The sequence below is a fragment of the Dicentrarchus labrax genome, unplaced genomic scaffold (genome assembly GCF_905237075.1).
Source record: "Dicentrarchus labrax unplaced genomic scaffold, dlabrax2021, whole genome shotgun sequence".
Classification (NCBI taxonomy): domain Eukaryota; kingdom Metazoa; phylum Chordata; class Actinopteri; family Moronidae; genus Dicentrarchus; species Dicentrarchus labrax.
The window spans coordinates 26,565,323-26,585,748 of record NW_026136713.1 but is presented as its reverse complement, the minus strand read 5'-3'; the positions used below and the strand labels follow the sequence as shown (position 1 = coordinate 26,585,748).

At 39.9% G+C, this 20,426-nt stretch overlaps 1 protein-coding gene across 1 annotated transcript; it reads left to right on the top strand.

Moving 5' to 3' along the window:
* Positions 1–12,576: 12,576 nt before the first annotated feature.
* LOC127374554 (keratin, type I cytoskeletal 13-like) lies at positions 12,577–15,917 on the top strand. Its single transcript, XM_051420028.1, has 7 exons — positions 12,577–13,108; positions 13,864–13,946; positions 14,086–14,242; positions 14,333–14,494; positions 14,628–14,753; positions 14,831–15,054; positions 15,688–15,917. Exons 1-7 carry the CDS (start codon positions 12,644–12,646, stop codon positions 15,836–15,838), a joined length of 1,368 nt encoding a protein of 455 aa, XP_051275988.1. The 5' UTR covers positions 12,577–12,643; the 3' UTR covers positions 15,839–15,917.
* The last annotated feature ends 4,509 nt before the right edge of the window (positions 15,918–20,426 follow it).

Here is a 20,426-nt window from a genome sequence, read left to right as displayed (position 1 = left end):
AGATCAGAGTCCAGACAGTCCACTGGTCTGTAAAAAGGTCCACAGTGTCCACATTATCCCCTGGGAGCTGGTTCTGGAGGATCTGCAGTTCACTGTCTGCAGTCAGTAACAGGAAAACTGCTGCATGTATAGAAGCAGATAGAAAGTGAGACTCCGCCTCCAACTGGAAAGCTATAACTCTTTATTCTGTCAATTCTGAATCCGTACAGTTGTTTTATTTGTAGAGTATTTTGACAGATATTGATTATGAAATGTGTCCTCTGTATTTGACCCTCCATCAGTTGGTCTGTTTGTGTTATTGAGACTTTTGGTGTTTTTAATATGTTAATTTGAGTACAAACTAACATCAGTTGCTACAGATCGAAGGTGGAGAAACTCCCACGTTCTATGAGGTAAAATTACCGTTTTTGTTAAAGGAGTCTGGTGACCTTTAAGAAAGCATAGATGGATATAACTTCTTCAGTTCCCTGTTGGAAAGGGCCGACTGACGGCAGCATAAAGTCCTCAAAATATTCAACATTATCTCTCGATGTATTGCATTTTTCCTCCTTATGAACAACTTTGTTTGATAAAAGCTGTTCTTGGTTTGACGGTAAATAGAACAGCCACTTTGAGAGTTTGTGATCCAGTGTAAAAAATCACTTTGTTGCTGTGATGTGACTCCATGTGCAAACAAATAACAGCAGCTTTATTAGCAGAGGACGACTGAGAGGTTACATAATCAACTCTCCTCCAACACACTTTCTACAGCTGGAACCCTGAACACTCCCTCACCTGTCAGTTAAATATGTCTCAATGGATCAACCAGCTTCTTTAGAAATGCAGAGGTCAAAGGATCACACACACACACACACACACACACACACACTGCCTGCAGACATCAGCAGAAACATGGTGTGTCTCTGGATGTTTCTGCACTTTAACAACTTATCAAACAAACAAGGCCTGCACAAATACTCAGTACACATATATCCCAGTAACAAACATTAGTCTGAAGGTTTTTTATCTCCACAACTGGATGGATTGTGATGACTCATTAAAGCTGGAATATGTCATTTCTGCCACTAGGGGGTCTCTCGTATCGAAACAATCGCTGATTAAAACCACTAAACACACTGAATAAAGCAGTTCCACCTTAACAATCACTGCTTCTCCCACGCTGTTGGACAGACAAAGGACGAGCTGCTGCTAACGTTAGCTCAGCTTGTTTCTCTGATAACTTAAGATCCAGACGTCTGATGACTAAAATCCTTCATCCGGTTCAAATCTAGAGTTAAAAAGCACCAAGATCTAAACAGTGGATGGTAACAATGTGGCTTCAGACTGGATCAACAGATAGAACAGAGCTCTAGAATATAACATGCTGCTGTAGCTTTATGACTAAATTCCTGACATTCCCATCAGCTAACTTAGCAAACATTAAGATGCTAACATGTTAATCTACCATTGTGAACATGATAATAAAAGAAATAAAATGAATAACATTAGCACATGCTGATGTTAGCATTAAGCTCACAGTGCAGAGCTGCCAGCCTGTGCTCAGGTGGGTGTTTGCAGGCTGTTTCTCTGAAGGATTTCTGTCTGATGTTGCAGCAGCAGTAAAGCTCTCAGCTCTGACCTCGTAAAACGTTCCTGCTGTGACCAGACTAACTTGTATCCTGGAGGATTTAATTGTAGCTGCGAGCACAGCGAGGAGGATGACAGGTAGGTGTGGTTTGATTGATGGCAGCACAGAAAGTTCTGACTGAAACGGGTCCGTCTGGTCTGCTGATACCGCTGCACAGGATCTTATCTCTCTTTGGATTGTTCTTACAGAAGCCCTTTAATGACTTATTCATTTGTTAAAATAAATTCTCTAACACTTCAGTTAAATATCAGATTAACGCTGGATAAAGCCTATTATTGATGTTGTTCTGAACGTTTGATATAACTCAGTTTATCTCATAAGAACACATTATAAAAGGTCTGTGTGAACAAAAAGCAACACTTCATCATCATTTTTCTTTTTGAATCAGTCCAGAATACGTGTGAATAGAAAGTTAAGAAGATCTGAAATTCCTGACTGATTGTTCTAGAGGAAGGACAAAATGTCACATGTGTTCACATGTTTGGTTAGTGAGGAGATTACTTTACTGGGGGAATCAAACTTTTCTCTAAAATCTGGAGAGATGCCAGTTTCTAAAAGCATCTTACTAACAGCTCAACGTGCAGATTTATACACTACAGATAAAATAATAAAATAATCAGTTTAATGCAACTATAGGACCTGCAACAAAGAAATATTTCTGTACATTTATTTTCAATGTGGAAATCAGTAAAGGTTCCTTATAGGAGCTTTAGTACATGAGGGTGTGTGTGTGTGTGTGTGTGTGTGTTAATGAAACACACACACCAGTGTGTCAATCTGCTGTCAGCTCTGCTGTCGTCAACAGATCATACGATGGAGGGTTTCTGCAGGTTGCACGAACAACGGAAAAGTTTTTTAAAAAGATTCTCTTTTTTAAAGGTTGCATTTCTGCACCAAACTCCATTCAGTTTTTACCTAATTCAGTTGGTGATGTGATCTTAGCATCTTTTCACAAATCTCTATTCAATTTTTACCTAATTTTACTGCACTGTGTCAACATGTATTACCCATTAGATTTAGTCAAACAGATAAAGGTGTAATATCTGGTTTGCTACATGGCCAAAAGTTTGCTATGCTGTGTGTGTGTGTGTGTGTGCTGTTTGTGTGTGTGTGTGTGTGTGTGTGTGTGTGTGTGTGTGCTGTTTGTGTGTGTGTGTGTGTGTGTGTGTGTGTGTGTGGTGTATGTGTGTGTGTGCTGTGTGTGTGTGTGTGTGTGTGTGAGACATTCTTCACATATTAAAAGGCTCAGTTCCAACAGGCCTCGGGGAAATACCACAGTGAGAGTATGCAGTCAGGTTCATACATGTATCCCCCCCCAACACACACACACACACACACACACTATAAAGTGTGTATTTTCTCTGATTTGAGGTAAAGTGAATCATTTTGTCACCTTTTTAAGAGAGAAAGCTCATTTTGGGCTCAGATTGAGGTTTTCTTCGGCAGTGATAGCGACCATAAAGAAAATAAAGATTTTATTTTATAAAAGAATTTGTGAAGCTGAAGTTCATTTCTTTAATGTTGTGATATTTTTTAAGAATCTTCAGTAAATGATGAAGAAGATTAATTGTGTGTGGGGTTGCTGTTCTATGGTTGTTTCTTCTGTACTTTTTCAATAAAAAGAAGAAATGTCCCCCTTTGTTCCACAATACTCTACCAATGTTCATACTTCTATGATTATTAATGTAATTATACCTTAATATTTAAATTTAGACACCAAAGTTGGGGGGCTCGGTGTCTATCAGTGTATAAACAGGAAGTAGGGCTGGACTTTCGCGAGCTGTAGCAAATGCCACATCTACAGTGGCCCAGAGGTGTCAGGCCGAATACAAAAAAAAATAAAAAATCCGCCTTTTTTAAAAATTTTAGCCAATAAGTATTAAACTAACAAGGTAATGTGTCAAAAGGCGACCTTTTTAGTTATTTTCTCAAAAGGAGGACAAATGAGTGTCGGCTTAAGGCTGGGCCTGTATCTTGTGATTTTTTTTGCCCCCATGTCCCTTTAGAGGCTCCGTAGTTACCGTTCACAAATAAAGTTTAAAAAAATAAAAAATAAAAAAATCTGTTACCATTCACTTCCGTTGTGGCTTTTGTATTTGTGTTGTGGCTTTTGTATTCAGCCTGGCCTCTGGGCCACCGTACAGATAAACAAACTGCAGCTCAGCTGAAAGGACAAACAATATATATATTCAATCTGAATATTGTTTTCAGTTGTTTGAAATCTAACTCGTATTGAGTTGATTAAAGCATTATGAATGAAGAACAGTTCACAGCAGGATGAGGATCTGCACATTGGCTTCCTGTAAGAGAAGCACAGGCAGTCAATCAGGTGCAGCAAATGTTAATGTAAACTATTGTGAACGCCACACATGAAACAACCACCTACGTCCCACCTACGTCCCACCTACATCCCACCTGAGTAACACCTGTGAGTCCACTGTGAGTAAACCGTTCTGCAGTGATCTTCTGGTTCCACTCACTGTTGGTTTTTGGCCGCCCAGGTGATGTTTGTCATATCGACGACACACCTGTCACTGACAAGCTTAGACACACCGTCTGGACCCGGATCAAACACAACACAAAGCTCTTAAATTCTTTCCAGCTGATATTCGTCCAAATCTGATCTGAGAACAAAAGTGTTTTCAGGATCATTCTAAGGAAACAACCTGAAACAGATTCAGTTAACTCACCGGGACGTTTGCCAGACACTCAGATTGTTATTTCATAATCATTACTGTCATCCTGAGGGACTTTATTCTGAAGAGCATGTTCCATTGACTTTAATGTATGTTAGTGAGGAACATCACTGTCAATCGTATACTTCAGTATTTATCCACATACTTTTGGTCATATACTACACCAGACATTATAGGTCAAAACACATGTTGAGGTAAATGAGGTAAAATTAGTTGAAAAAACTGGAGGTAAAATACTAACTCATAAACAAAACATTTTGTTGACTTATCATCCTATAAACTTATAGACTTATAAACTTAAATATCATGTTGACACAGTTCACTAAATGTAGGTAAAACTGAATGTAGTTTGGTGTAGAAATGCTAACTTATAAAAAAAAAAGCAAATCTTTGAAAACAAACTTTTGACCATATAGCAAACCAGATATTACACCTCTATCGGTTTGACTAAATCTAATGGGTAATACATGTTGACACAGTTCACTAAAATTAGGTAAAAACTGAATAGAGATTTGTGGAAAGATGCTAAGATCACATCACCAACTAAATTAGGTAAAAACTGAATGGAGTTTGGTGCAGAAATGCAACCTTAAAAAAGAGAATCTTTTCCAATGTTCGTGCAACGTGCAGAACCCTCCATTGTATGATCGGTCGACGACGGCAGAGCTGACAGCAGATTGATGCACTGGTGTGTGTGTTTCATTAACAAACACACACACACACACACACACACACACACACACACACACAAAGCAGATCAACTGAACCACGTTGGCACGAACACAGTTGTCATCAGCTTCAGAGAGCAGAAACTTGGCAGCAGATGAATAGGAACAAGAAAATGTGCTTTCAGTGTGTGTGTGTGTGTGTGTGTGTGTGTGTGTGTGTGTGTGAAACCCGCACCAGCTGAAGGTGACAGTAAAATCAATAACTCACATGGTAAATTTATCAGATAATTACTGTTATTGCTCGTCAGGCTGAAGCTTATAATTAAAAAGACAATATAACAATATAATATATATATATATATATATATATATATATAATAACTCAACTCAACTTATTCTAAAGGAAACTCTTTCACAGCAGAAAACAAACTGACACACTTCAGGATATTGATTGATGATCAATCTGCTGTTGCTATTGATTAACAGTGTACAGGTGAGTGATTTATCCACGTGTGTGTCCTGCTGCCTGATACTGTCAGAGTCAATCATATTCATTGATCGGTGGTAAATGGGCTTTCCATACTCTATTTTTTTATTGCAACACTACAGACACTCTGCATTCACACAGTCACACACTGAAGATACTCAAAGAAATGACGTCACAATAAACAAACGTACCGATACCGCGCTGGAGGACCGATTCTACTGCAGAGGTCAATTTATGTTATTTCTGAATTGTATTGTTGTTGATAAAAATCAGCTGATTGAAGGTTATTCTGGCTTCAGGAAATGGAGATGTTTATATGTCATATCTGTTATATGGTTTCTATCTAGTAAAGCAAAACCAAAATATTAAAAAAATATACCACATCTTCATCTGTTTGACTGAATCTTGTATTTTCTTTTAAAACATATCGACAGATTTCACTAAAATGAGGTAAACCTGAATGAAGTTTTGTGGTATATATTTAAAAAAACTAAAACATTGCGACTTCCTGGAGGGACTGACAACTAGTAACTGAATAATTAATGATAACGTTGTTTATTGTATCAAAGTATTTTATTCTCTTGTCGATAAAAACAGCAGATTGTCAGCTGAGTGATGCTTAAACACTAAAATATCCGTCTGAAGCACACGCATGACACAGGGTTTAAATCCCAGACTCAGGTGTCACCGTCCTGCACTTTGTACGCCAACCTGGCCCCAACTCCACTGGAGCTTATAGAGCTTTAATGTGTAAAAAAGAGATGAACATAAATCAGTTTGCCACCACTGGAACTCCAAACACTCAAAGACATGTTTTAGACTCTAACTCGACTGCCGGCTGCATTTTACTTGACGACAAAGAACAGCAGCCGCAGGTAAGAAGCATCTTGACTTTACCTTTCATGGTAAAAATGTGCAGCTGGAGGTCTGGAGCAGAGGAGTGGGCAGGTTGGAACAAAACACATGGAGCTGCACAGAGAGAAATAATCAGCAGGAAGACAGAAACATAAAGACAGAGAGTGAATGTAGTCCAGAGTTTAAAGCACAGGAAGCGCCGTCTTATTCAGCTACTATATCTGTTGACAGATTTCACTAATAAATGTAAGGAGACTGGTGGGAAAATGGCAATTTCTACAAACAACAACAACAATATTAAATGTTTTAAATCCTGATGTGTGTGTGTGTGTGTGTGTGTGTGTGTGTGTGTGTGTGTGTGTGTGTGTGTGTGTGTGTGTGTGTGTGTGTGTAGGTGTGTGTGTGTAGTTGTGTGTATTTGTGTGCTGAGTGGTTTTAAAAGAAACTTTATTGAACAGAAAAGGTGCTGTTTCTGTGCCGTGTCAGTGACAGTTTGATGAGGAACGAGCGATGATGGGAGATAAGGAGATGATTTACAAGGAGAGAGTTAACTAAAAGGAAACTCTCAAAGAATTCAGGTCACACCCTGAAGAGGAGGGAGAGCAGGAATGATCTTCATCAGATAAATAAAGAAATAATGGTACAATTATTTCTTTATTTAATCAGAACCAGTATTTTGTATATGAAGTAACAGCCGTGTGTTTAAGGGCCACCGGTCGGACTCGAACCCACAGCTGCCGCAGCAAGGACTCAACCCTGCACCAGATTTATTAAGAATGTAAACAGACAAACATCTGTTTTATTCCTCACCACATATAAAACAATAACAACACAAATAAGAAATTAAAAGTTTAACTCATTCATCGGCCTTCTGTGTTTTCTGCAGGTGAATCTGTACCTGAGAGACACACCTGAGTTTACCTGCATGCAACAGCAGCCCGTGTGAGCCCCTCCCTCTCAGGTTTCAGCTGTTATGCAACGTCGGAGCCGCAGGCGGAGGATTTGAGTTCATTATGGTGGGTGGGGGGGGTGGGGAGCTGGAGCAGGTTCAGTGGGTTTCACCTGAGGGGGGGTTATTAATGTGTGTGTTGTGTGTGTGTGTGTGTATGTGTGTAGGTGTGTGTGTGTGTGTATAAAATAGCTGTCAGTCACTGTGTGTTTGATCAAACTGAAGCTGCTGATGATGATTTCTGGTTCTGAATAGTTTCTGTGCATGAGAAGATTCCCGACTCTGCAGAAACCATCCAGAGTTCTTATTTTACACAAAAGCCAAATTACTGCTGGAATCAAACACTAATTCATGGATTTACAAATGTTTTTCCATTTTATGCCACTTTCTATCAGGTGGTTATTGGTATCGACAGAGCAGAGTGACTGATGGCCGATATATAAAAGTCATGTTTATTACCATTATTCCTGATTCATGTTATTGTTGATGGAATTATTGTTATTCATTAAATATAAATACGCATTGGGTTATGTTGTAGACTTCAGACTGGTGTTTAATAGAGAGCAGGTACAGTCTGTCAGAAGACACGTCATTCAACTGCATTATTCTATACATTAGTGTTCAGGGGTGGGACACAATGGGCAGTATATTTGCTCAGTGTTAATGAACTTCTGCTGTTTATGTGATCAACTGCATAATGATGCTTTTTTAGAAACGTATTCTTTACTCCATCCACTCAGGAAATTGTTGAAACTGTGTCATGCCCAAACATTCAGTTGCAGAACACGATACTGTACCGTGCTACACTGGCTGTCATTCAGAAGAAACATGTTAACATTTAGAAAAGACAATGGAGCCTAAGGAAATTCAGGTTTACAGCAGGATTTATGAAAGTTATAGTACGTCCCACAGCAGACACACTGACGAGGCTGCCTGCTTGTGAGCGCTGGTTTCAACCGACTGATTATTCTGTCTATCTTTACTTTTCTACTTCTACTCCACTGCATCTCAGAGGGAAATGGAAGTATTTTTTTCCCAAAAGAATCAAATTTTTGGTATCCACAACATGCCCGAAAACTCATGAAACTCAGCACTAAAATCCATGGTGGGAAAAACAAACGTATTCATGGGCATCGCAAAACGGCTTAAGCAGGGCCCCAAAAAAGATCCACCCCCAAGACACAAACAGCTGACATGTATGACTGGTCCGCAGTGTTTATGATTGATTTAGGTTCGAATCTTGACATTTTAGTGAAAAGTATTTGTATCGTGCATGTTTTCCTCAGGGGCGGGTCTAGAGAAATATTGATAGCATGTCCAGAGGGCTGCAGAAATATATGCTGGTATAATCGGAAACAATCACATAGATCAATATTTTATTTCAAAAAAATATTCATTAAACTTAAGCCAGTCCACAACTACGGTGGTCCAGAGGTGTCAGGCCGAATACAAAAGCCACAACGGAAGTGAGCCACAACGGAAGTGAACGGTAACAGATTTTTTATTTTGTATTTTTTTAAACCTTATTTGTGAATAGTTAACGGTTGTTGGTTGTACAAATATGGACTTTTATTGTTCAATTTCTACAAATTGGTGCCGTAAAAATGCTTGATATTAAGTATGTTTTTTATTCATCATGGTAGCATGAAACACTTAATGTAACATATTTTATTTGAAATGTAGGTTCGAATTATAGCTTACTGTTCTCAATACCTTTATTTTGAAAACCGGAAGTAAATAGCTGTTTCTCCGCAATTACCATAATGCTGAGAATATATTATATTTAATAATTATTATATTCTATAAAAGTCCATATTTGTACAACCAACAACCAACGTTAGCTAAAGTAGTTGTCTGTAGCTGAGAGCTTGATTGACAGCCTGGTGGAGCCTGTTGTGGCTCTTGGGGCAACTTCACTTGCTGTGGTGGGCTGGTCCCACTGATCTGGCTGGGTCGACATCAAGGTCCACCACTCTATAATCCAAACCCCAGGCTTCCATTTCTGATGACTGTAGGCTGTTTCTGTCATAGGTGATACGTGTACCCACAGGAGGGAACCTCTTCCCTTAGATAGAACAACTGATAAACTGTACAATTTACCCAAATAACTCTTAATAGAAATGAATGAAATGCTGAGATATAGGCCCACTGTGTAAGTTTTCTTACACCGCTTAAAATCAAGAAGGTCTCTCGACCTCCCTTAAAGCTTTGGCGACCACTAGTGGGGTTCCCAATCCCCATGTTGGGAACCAGTTACCTAACCTACCGGCTGCACATACTTACATAACATGAAGACGTAAACTTTGACTTTAGGTTTCAAACAGGACACGAACGAACGCTCTCCTGAGTTAAACCGCTTCATTATCTGGACTTTCTGGCTATTTACTACGACTTTCCATAAGTGACACTAAAAGCTGGAGCCTTGAACGCCCACAATTGATGCTATAGGGACACCTAGAGCGTCATATTATGAAGCAGAGGACCACTGACAATAGTGGCAGTATCTGATGTATCTATGAATTGGGATTTAAGAATCTAAAATCTCATTGTATGCTGTAGCATCAAGACTTCCCTTTCCAGAATCGACTCTGGCACCACTTTCTGCACTTTGCATATTATTTGTGTGATTAAAACTAAAGATCCATATGTCACATCAACTAACTCTATGCATCATCTTGTGCTGTGTATTCTATCTGCATGCTTTTATTTCCTCATTATGATGTTCATGTAGCTGCACATCAGCTCCAGTGACCCTGCTGAAGACTGTCACTGTTAAAACATGTTCTTTTGTCCCTGAAGTTTTCTTTATTTCACAGCCAAACAACAAAGGTTTCCCCGCCTCTTAAACAAACATGTTTGATATAGTCGTTGAAGGTGGAATTAAATAATAAAGTTTAATGGCTATAGAAGAGAAAGTGGGTGTTGTACATACCTGTCAGTTTTTCTAGCAGCTACACATGATGGGAACAAGCCTGCAGCAGAATACCACGCAGCCACACCCACACTGCACAGAAAACACTTTTCAGTCAAATCATTAAAACTAAATTACTGCCCCGGGGTGAATTTATGCATCCAGTTAATTTATCTGCCCCAGTTGGTGCCACTCATGTAATTACTGTTATAACGATATGTCACTTTTGTTTTTTTTCTGATTATCCAGAAATGAAAAGAAATGCTGCTTCAACCAAAGTCAATGGAAGTCAAACTTTTAAAAGTAAATGTTTTAATTAAAATCCCCAAACACAGTTCAGTTGATTTGTAGGTATATATATATATGTATTAAAATATACAGTATATAAGTATTTTAGTGCAGTTATGCAGTTAATTATTTTTGGCACTAAAGTAGATTTTCTCATTTTACCAGTTGCAACTCCAAAACAAAATCCAGGACAAAATACAAAATGTCGGCAGGAAGACTCTCCGCTTTGGAAACGCTTGTGGTGGGATTTAAAGATACACAGATCATGGAGCCAAACCACATTGCAGACACAATGTCATAAAGTCGTGCCCGGTGGAACTTCGGGATATAGGATCAAGCTACAATATTAGAACTACATCTTTATATATAGAAACTGATCTTATGCCATTATACCCTTAACCCCAAAAATGCCAGGCTCTAGTTGCTACGAGCCATCCGGTCCTTATATAACTGGAGGGAGAGAGCAGTGTCAGCATTCTCTGAAGAAAGTCGAACTCATTTTCAAGGGTTGTCACTGTCTGGTTTGGGTATCTCAGAATTGCTTCTTTGTAGATGATGTGGTTCTGTCGGCGTCAGGATGAGTCAGAACCATTTCTATAAAATGGTGGGTTGCTTCCTCTGGGTTGGGAGTGAGTTGCTGCCCCAAGTGAAGGAGTTCAAGTTTACTGCTTATCAATCTGTCCATCAGGAAACTGGTCCGGCTGCTAAGCCCGGTTCTATCGCCCAGTAACAGTTAGCAGCAGTTAATCACTGATAGCTACTTTAGCTAAAGCTATCTGTCCATCAGGAAACTCTGTAAATCCCAGAGAGTTGCTGAGCAGCCGGAGGACGTCAGAGGGAAAACCAGGAAATATTTTCTCCATAAAATCTGATCCAGTTTGACCAAAATCACAGAATACAGTTAAACTAGCTAGCTAATGTAGCTATAAAGTAGTGCTAACTAGCTAATGTAGCTATAAAGTAGGTCTTTGTACAGTAATCAGTGAGGCCATAGATGTCTGTAACACATCGGCCCTCAGAAACACTCCGCTCCGGCGGCGTCAGTCAGAGGTTTGATTGGACGCAGCATTATTATACCTCCCCGAGTGCAGGATGAGTCATCAACTACTTTATATTGATTATCAGGAAACTCTAAAATACCATTAAGAATAATTGAAAATACCTGTAATAGGACTTCCTGTCAGTGTCCTGTCCAGAAATTGGAGGACAGGAGACGTACAGGACAAAGACAAATTAAATAAAAACACTGAACCTTCAATAATGGCTATAGGGACTTTAAGTTAGTCACAACCCCTCGGGGAAACAGTGACTTTTAAGATTTACTAGTTTTAATTAGGTTGTTTTGGAGAGTCTTTTCATCTGTACTCAAAGATGCATTTTCTTGGCAAACGTTCGGCTTGTTTAACATCTAAATGAATCTGCTCAAGATTTATTCAGATACTTCACAGCAGCTTGAAGTACAATAATCTCTCTTAAGCTCTGCGGCTTTCATAAATCATCCATGTGAAGTGAACATTTCCTGAGTTTTACAGACTTCTTCTGTATCTTGGACTGTTTTACTGATGGTGACAAAATACAATCAGCCACTCCTCAGTCTCTGCTCATTGTCAGCTCTGTTTACTCAAGATCAGCCAGCTCACAAAGCCCCTCTCTAATCAAAGAAGTGGTTTAGTCTTTAAACCAGTTTGGCTCCTGCTTCACAACACAATAACCTGCAGCCAGGAGTTACCCAACACCGCACTCATAAAAGCTGTACTAACAGACTGTGGATATTGTGAGAAGGGTCACTCTTTTACAGCTGCTGGTTGATTGAACGTGGGGTTTTCATGCTGGGTGTGACCTTTGTATATAAATGTCATTCAGGTCTGAACTTGCCCTCATGCTCTAATCTCTTGAAGTGAAGTAATGATCAACAGGTGAATGGTAAATGATGGGTGGATTCCACATTTCTCAGACACACCCACAGCCCCGTTCACCTTCCTGCGGAGTTAAGCAAGGACAGGTGTCTCCTCCCAGGCTTGGCACAGGCACACCATCCTTCCCCCCTCCTCCTCACAAACTCATCTTAGAGTATAAAAAATGACTGGTTCTCTGAGCTCCTCACTTTCTCCGCTCCAGCTGAAGCAGAAAGACAGCCTCCTTTACCTTCAACACCACACACAATGTTTTACTCTGCTTCATCCAAAAGCACCAGGATGTCTGGTGGTGGTGGTGGTGGCGGTGGCTACATAGGCAGCAGCAGATCCATGTATGGTGGAGCTGGAGCCTCCAGTGTGAGAATCTCCTCCGTTGGTTCCTCCATGTCTGCATACGGCGGCGGTGGTGGAGGTGGTGGTGGAGCTGGCTATGGCTTCAGCTTCGGTGGTGGAGCAGGTGGTGGAGGCGGTGGGTATGGCTTTGCCGCAGGAGGCGGTGGTGGCGACAGCATGGACATCTCTGCCAACGAGAAGGCCACCATGCAGAACCTGAACGACCGTCTGGCCACCTACCTGGAGAAGGTACGCAAGCTGGAGACGGCCAATGCTGAGCTGGAGCTGAAGATCAGACAGTTCCTGGAGAGCAAGACCTCCCCTTCCTCCAGAGACTACAGTGCCTTCTACGCCACCATCGCAGAGCTGCAGGGCAAGGTAGGCTCACCTGTTCATCCAGCATATGCAGGAAGGTGTGACTGTTACTCATGGGCATCACTTATACTGTTGCTATTGGACCTCTTTTTTCACTTGGGGACATTTAATACATCAATGAAATTAGTAACACAATTAAAAATAAATACCTGTCTTGTACCTGTATTGTGATAAAATGGCAACAAAAGTCTATTTCAGTGCCGTACGTTCAGGGAAAAGTATAGCAGCAATGTTAGGGCGGCTGTGGCTCAGAGGCAGAGCGGGTCGTTCTTTAATTTGAAGGTTGTGGGTTCAATCCCCTTGCTCCTGGTGCCACATGTCGAAGTATCCTTGAGCAAATGCCGACATAAAGCTGTCATCATGCAAATACCAGAGCAGATACAGTGTGACACTGATACAACCTTTCACTGTACTCTTAATTTTCATTGTTTATTAGATTACTTTTACTCCTCCGTCTTTGTAGATTGCAATTAACACAAATTACTAATCCCCCCTATAATTTTTGAGTTTTATGTCAAACTCAATAGGGCTTTATTGGCATGGGAAACAGACATATCTGTAAATATATATATATATGACATTGAGCTGGACGCCACCAAACTACTGAAAATTGTATTCTCACTGGAACAAGTTGCCTTTGATTTTTCATGAGTTTCATTCTTCCCAACATTCCCAAAATGTTTGTAAAATGTGAGTAGGACTGAGTGAGACAGAACATAAAAAGCATTTCAGAATTTCTTTCCTCTTCTATCTCACAGATCCAGGAAGCTACCAAAATCAACGGTGGCATCTACCTCTCCATCGACAACGCCAAGCTGGCTGCTGACGACTTCAGGCTCAAGTAAGTGAATTAACTCATTTATAAGCAGCTATATGTTTATTATAAAGGTCCAGAAACATTCAGATCCACCAGGTTCAGCTGTGTCTGGTAGAATTTGGGGGATTCGGTTTTGAAACTAATGCTTTGTCCTCTCTTAAAGGTTTGAGAATGAACTGGCTATGCGTCAGTCAGTGGAGGCCGACATTGCCGGGCTGAGGAGGGTCCTGGACGAGCTGACTATGGCCCGGACCGACTTGGAGATGCAGATCGAGGGCCTGAGGGAGGAGCTGATCTTCCTGAAGAAGAATCACGAGGAGGTCAGTGGGTGCTTGGCTCTCATTAAAATGAGCTCATGAAATTAAAGTTCTGTGGTTTATTGAATCCTCACCTCTCAAGTCTTCTTGCAGGAGCTGCTGGCGATGCGCACACAGATGAGCGGTCAGGTGAACGTTGAGGTGGACGCTGCCCAAGGAGAGGACCTCTCTAAGGTCATGGAGGAGGTCAGGGAGTACTACGAAGGCATCGCTGCCAAAAACCGCAAAGAGCTGGAGAGCTGGTACCAGACAAAGGTGAGAAGAGAGTTTTAACCGTGTCCATTCATTGTCGGTTTGATCCAGACTGAAATATCTCAACAACTATTGGATGGATTGCGATACAGTTTTCAGATTCAGTTTCTCAAAACCCTTTTTGTCCTCCACACAGTCAGAAACATTGACCAAAGAAGTCGTCGCCAACACAGAATCGCTCCAGTCGTCCAAATCAGAGATCACAGAGATCAAACGAACACTACAGGGTCTGGAGATCGAGCTACAGTCACAGCTTAGCATGGTGAGCATCGCCCCCCATCCCTCCGTCTCTTTTATATCCTCTGTGTTTGTGAAATATTGAACCGTCCTCTCCTGCAGAAAGCGTCGTTGGAAGGGACGCTGGCGGAGACTCAGAACCGTTACTCCATGCAGCTGTCGGGCTACCAGAACCAAGTGGGCATGCTGGAGGATCAGCTGATGCAGCTGAAGGCTGACATGGAGAGACAGTCGCAGGAGTACCAGGCGCTGCTGGACATCAAGACCCGGTTGGAGATGGAGATCGCAGAGTACAGGAGGCTGCTGGACGGAGAGGGTGGCGGCAGGTGAGAGAACTGGTTATATTAAAACACTTTGAAATTCAACAACATCACAGGACACTAAAATGTATTTATTATGCAGTTATATTCTAGGATTTATTACTATAATTTTGCACATAATATCTTGTACTCCAGAAATGTCCAGTGTTCCCTTCAGAATTGCATTTATTTTATGGTGGAAAAGTCTCCTAAACAACGTTCACAGCTTCAGGAGAGAGTAAAATCCTCAGTTGAACCTCTAGAAAGTTCTTTTGGTGTTAAGATCAGAGGGGTTTATTATCTGAAAATCAATAATTTCCCAAAGAGTATTGAACAAATAACTAAATTATGTAAATAATTGAATGGAATTGCAGGTTTCAGAAAGTGAGTCATAAAAAAACTGCTTAAACTACAGAAACTGACTGCAAGAGAACAGAAGTTAATGATTGAGATTAATAGTGAATAATGTTGAATTTGCATTCAGATTTTAATTAAATTGGCCAGCTAAATGCGCACTTTGTTCCTTAAATGCAGTAACTTCTCAGTCTTACATGTTGTTGATTGAATTAGTGCAGAAATATAATTTTCAAATCATTTTTTTCTACAACTACAAATGTTTTCTGCAGGTTTGTGATTAATCTGTTTGTCTCTTTCCTGCAGCATCTCCTCCTCCTCTGCCTCCTCCACCTCTGCCTCCGCCTCCTCCATCTCCACCACCACCACCAAACAGAAAGTCATCACCATCGTCGAGGAGATCGTGGACGGGAAGGTGGTGAGCTCCTCCCAGGAGACCATCAGTCAGACCCTGTGAGCACCACCGGGGGGCCACTCGCAGCTCTCACCGAAATAAATGCAAAAATAAAAGTCTGCTGAGGTGCTACAAAATAAAACGCTGTTGTCTGTCTTCTGTTCAACGTGTCTGAAGTTCCTCTAAAGGACACTAAACCATAAGCTAGCCCTTAAAAAAACAAAAGTTACACAGTTCTTCACATTGTTGAAAAAGATTAAAACATTTCAGGATGCAAATAAAGTTTGAAAAACAACATTAGATGCCAGAACAATGAAAAAAGGGTTCTCAGAAGGGAACTGGCTGCCATCTTTTTCTTAAAAGAACCAACGACATGTCACCACTAAACCATAAGCCACCTCCTGCACTTTGAAACTCTTTCCTCAGGCTGCAGATTTAGTATCAACGTTCAAGTGCAACCTGAGTAAGCATAGCGACAGGTCAGTCAGGAAGAGCCTGACCCTTGACTATGACTCACAGGGTTACAACATCCCTAACAATGACACACTGATTGACTGATTGATTGACACACATACAGACAAACCTGCATTGTTTATGATTAGGTAATAATGGGTGACACAGAACATAATAAATGTCTCTGCAAGGGCTGAAAACAAGCAAATAATATATAGATATACTATATCAAATTAGTGTTTCACAGATATTTGTCAAGACATCCAGTTTAAAACTGGGGCTTCTGGTAACCATAGTGTAATGTTTAAAGTCCAGATGAAAATAAATAAATTATTTTTTAACCCTTTAAGATCACATCCTTCTCAGTTATATTGTGCCTATATTTAACAATGTTAAAAAAAAGCTGAATTTCTTTGTATTTTTATGTCGGAATCCAATCATTGTGTCTTCCTGTAAAACTAAATGTGACGCGTGCTTACGTCAGCATGAACTGATTCCAACCAATAATATCCTGACATTCACCCGTCAATCAATCTTCAACTGTTAGCCACACAGAGTGAAGATTCATTAGTTAGCTAGCTAGCTAACAGCATGGCTAACTACCAGAGCTCACTGATTACTGTACAAACACACAACTTTATTAACACTGTACAGACACACAACTTTATTAACACTGTACAAACACAACTTTATTAACACTGTACAAACACACAACTTTATTAACACTGTACAGACACACAACTTTATTAACACTGTACAAACACACAACTTTATTAACACTGTACAGACACACAACTTTATTAACACTGTACAAACACACAACTTTATTAACACTGTACAAACACAACTTTATTAACACTGTACAAACACACAACTTTATTAACACTGTACAAACACACAACTTTATTAAAAGTATTGGACATTCAAATGTTGACCTGATGATGGCGCTAGATTAAAAGTCAGAGGATCAGTTTTAGCTGTTACAGTTCAACCCGGGGTTGAGCCTGAATGTTAGCATACTGACAGCTAATTGTTAGCATAAAGTTGTTTGTTCAGTTCAGTCTGGATAAAAACGGAGTACTGACATCAACATCCCTACAGCCGCCAATAAACCGTCCAATAAAACTCCTCCATCCACAAACCTGCAGTCAGTCGGAGTTAATCTTTCACTTTAAAGCCGCCTCGGGCTCATTTGTTATTACATCAACATAAAGCCAGGTTACCATGGCGATGCCCAGTGAAGATTTACCTGCCGGTCCCAGCTCATAAAAACACAGCGACACTTTACATCATTGTAGTCACATCAGCATTTAAATGAACTAAAATCAATCACATTGATGAGATCAGTGCATTCGCTTGCAGGGGCAAAATCTGACTGCTAGCACAGTTTACCCTGAGGTTTATTTGTTTATGGCAAACAGTGGAACAAAAAGAAATCCTGGATCCTGCTGCCCATCCTGGTCCTATAAAACCTGAGGCTCCTGTAGCGCTGCCATATCCTCACAAAACAATCCCACATAAATAAATGAAACAACCATCACTGTGTAATACTACGTACATCTAGTCTAAATATGTGGAAAATAATCAAAATAAATATTAAGTCAAATGTATAAAAATATGGATAAATATGCTTAAAAAAGAGCTTTTTATGAGATTAAAGCTAAATCTGTGTTATACAAAGTCATTTCTAAGGTGCTTTAATTATTAGTACAAAACTGTAATGATGGAGAAACTGTCTCCCTTGACTTCTGACCTCTGACCTGGTTCTATAGTTATCCACTTTATGAGTCTCCCCATCACAAACATTCTCTCTTTATACTAATCCAAGGCAGTATAAATGTATGTATTTGAATGTCTATAAACAGTACTGTTATTGTATAAACTTGGAATGACTGTAAAGCTGAGACTCTTGTGGACTCTTTGAGCTCAACTGTATTAATGTGTTATATTGTTCGTCCCCACAGTCGCCATTTCCTTGTAGTGGGAGCAGTTTTTGTGTGACCTTAAGGATCACAGCCTCAAGAAACTGCATAGGCCGAGTGCATCCAGAGGACTGATCTCCAAATGTCAAAAGATTTTGATACCAAATTCAAATTGAATTTATTTAACTTTAATGGCGTCCTCAGTGTCTTAGTGTTTGTAATGACCGGCTCAAAAAGCTGCAACCTAAGGAGGGACACCACAGCGGGTGGATGGAAATCTACTTACAAAAAAAACAAAATGGCTAAACCAACAGAACTAACAAAGAGCTTGGTCTTGTTCCAGGGAGGGAGGGTGGAGCCACTTATATAGACTCAGCCCACAAACTCAAACAGGTGTCCTCCATCACCTAGAACTCAAACACATAGAGCAGATGCACAGGAACAGGACATAGAATGACGCCCCTTTCTTTAAGATGACAGTATCATCCTCAGGTACACGTGAGAGGCACCACCAACGCATTGTTATACGTCACATAAGAGGTTTTACATACATGGAAATATTAATAAAATTAGAAAAATATCCTGTGAATTTACATGTTTAATGTAAAATAACATGGAAATCTGTAACTGTAAATAATCATAAAATTACTGCTGCTGAAGAAAATTTCTTTTTCACATAAAAAGATTAAAATACATTTACAAATAACAGATATTTACTGCTAATACATTTCTAAAATTATATTGAATAAATAAGACATTAACAGTAAGAATTATTAGTTGTGTAATTTTAATGTATTAGTTAGTTAACTGACAGATATGTTGTATAATGATGGAAGTTGAATAAATGTTGTTTATCAGTGTATAAGCATTGGTAAACTGTCCAAATACAGTTGTTATCAGTGTAAACAGCAATAATTACTGTAATCTCACAGATAATGACTTTTATTACACTTCTATAACTTTTAACATTCACATTAAAATAATAACAATCCAATAATAACAGCACTCTGCTGTAAATGTAAGTCTGATTATTGTATTATAGCAGAGTTCACCTGGATTTATTGATCATTTTATTGTTATGTAAAATGAAAGCCAAACAGAATGTAATTATAGAAAATTACTGTATTTTTACAAATTAGTTAGTCTGTTATTCTGCAGTATTTTTTTTATAATGTAGAGTGAAACTTTCATATGAAACTAGACTTAATGCATCCATTGGAACCGACCATGTCATGCTAGCATGCTAGGAAGGAAGCTAAATAAGCTTAGAATGGACATTTTTAAAGGGTTCCAGTGACCTCTGACCATCAGGCAAAAATCATGCTGTTTTTTACGTGGTATAAATGTGTAATTTTCTTCTAGTGTATTAGAATATTTCTACAGACTGGGTCCATAAACAGTGATGGAATTACATAAACTAGGAAAGAGGGAAAGCTGAGACACAAACTTGATGCCATCCCTGCATTAAGTCACTGCTCCACTTGTGCCTGAAAGACAGAAAAGTCTGGAAACGCCCCCACTTGCCTATAAAGTAATAATGAAGCCACAGCCAGCAGCCGGTTGGCCTAGCTTAGCATAAAGCGGGGGAAACAGCTAGCCTTGTTCTGTCCAAAGGTAATATAGGTCACTGAATAATATCTTACATCTTACTTGTTTTCCAAAGATCTTCCACCTCTCTATCAAAGAAACATCCAGACATTCCAGTTCCAGTTATTGTTGAAGTTACTGGTGTTTTTATTTGTGTGATACTTTGTGTTGAGGGGATTTAATGTGGTGATAAAATGCATTACGTTTGTGTTGTTGTTTCTTTCCTGCTAAACTTTACAGGAAACATCTGTCACCATAAAACAGCTCCGGGGTAAAAAGACACTGTGTTGTCACAGCAAACAGAGGTAAAGAAGAGCTGGCACAGAGGGTTTCATTGTTTGCTTGAGAGGGGAGTCTGAATGTTGACCCAAAATAACACACAAGTCTGAACATGCAGAGAGGAATCCAGGTGGAGACACAGGGCGGTTTAGGGTCTCTACATGATTGAATTGTGCAAAAATCTGATGCAGATTAGATAAAAGTTGATTGATCTGATGGGAGCTGAGTGAGTGAGTCAGATGGCAGAGCAAACACTGAGGTTCTGGATGTGATATCATTGTGCAACCAGCTTGCAGTCAGCATTCCTGATGTGATCTGTTTGTCATGTGCTTGTGTCTCTTGCCCTGAGGCGTGCGCAGGGGCCATACGCAGGGGCCCTCCCTCATAAAAGGAGCTGAGTCCAACCTCTC

Coding starts and splice junctions, on each gene's coding strand:
- LOC127374554 (XM_051420028.1), top strand. CDS start 12,644: ATGTTTTACTCTGCTTCATCCAAAAGCACCAGGATGTCTGGTGGTGGT. Junction 14,243..14,332: donor TGAAGAAGAATCACGAGGAG/GTCAGTGGGTGC, acceptor GTCTTCTTGCAG/GAGCTGCTGGCGATGCGCAC. Junction 14,495..14,627: donor AGAGCTGGTACCAGACAAAG/GTGAGAAGAGAG, acceptor TCCTCCACACAG/TCAGAAACATTGACCAAAGA.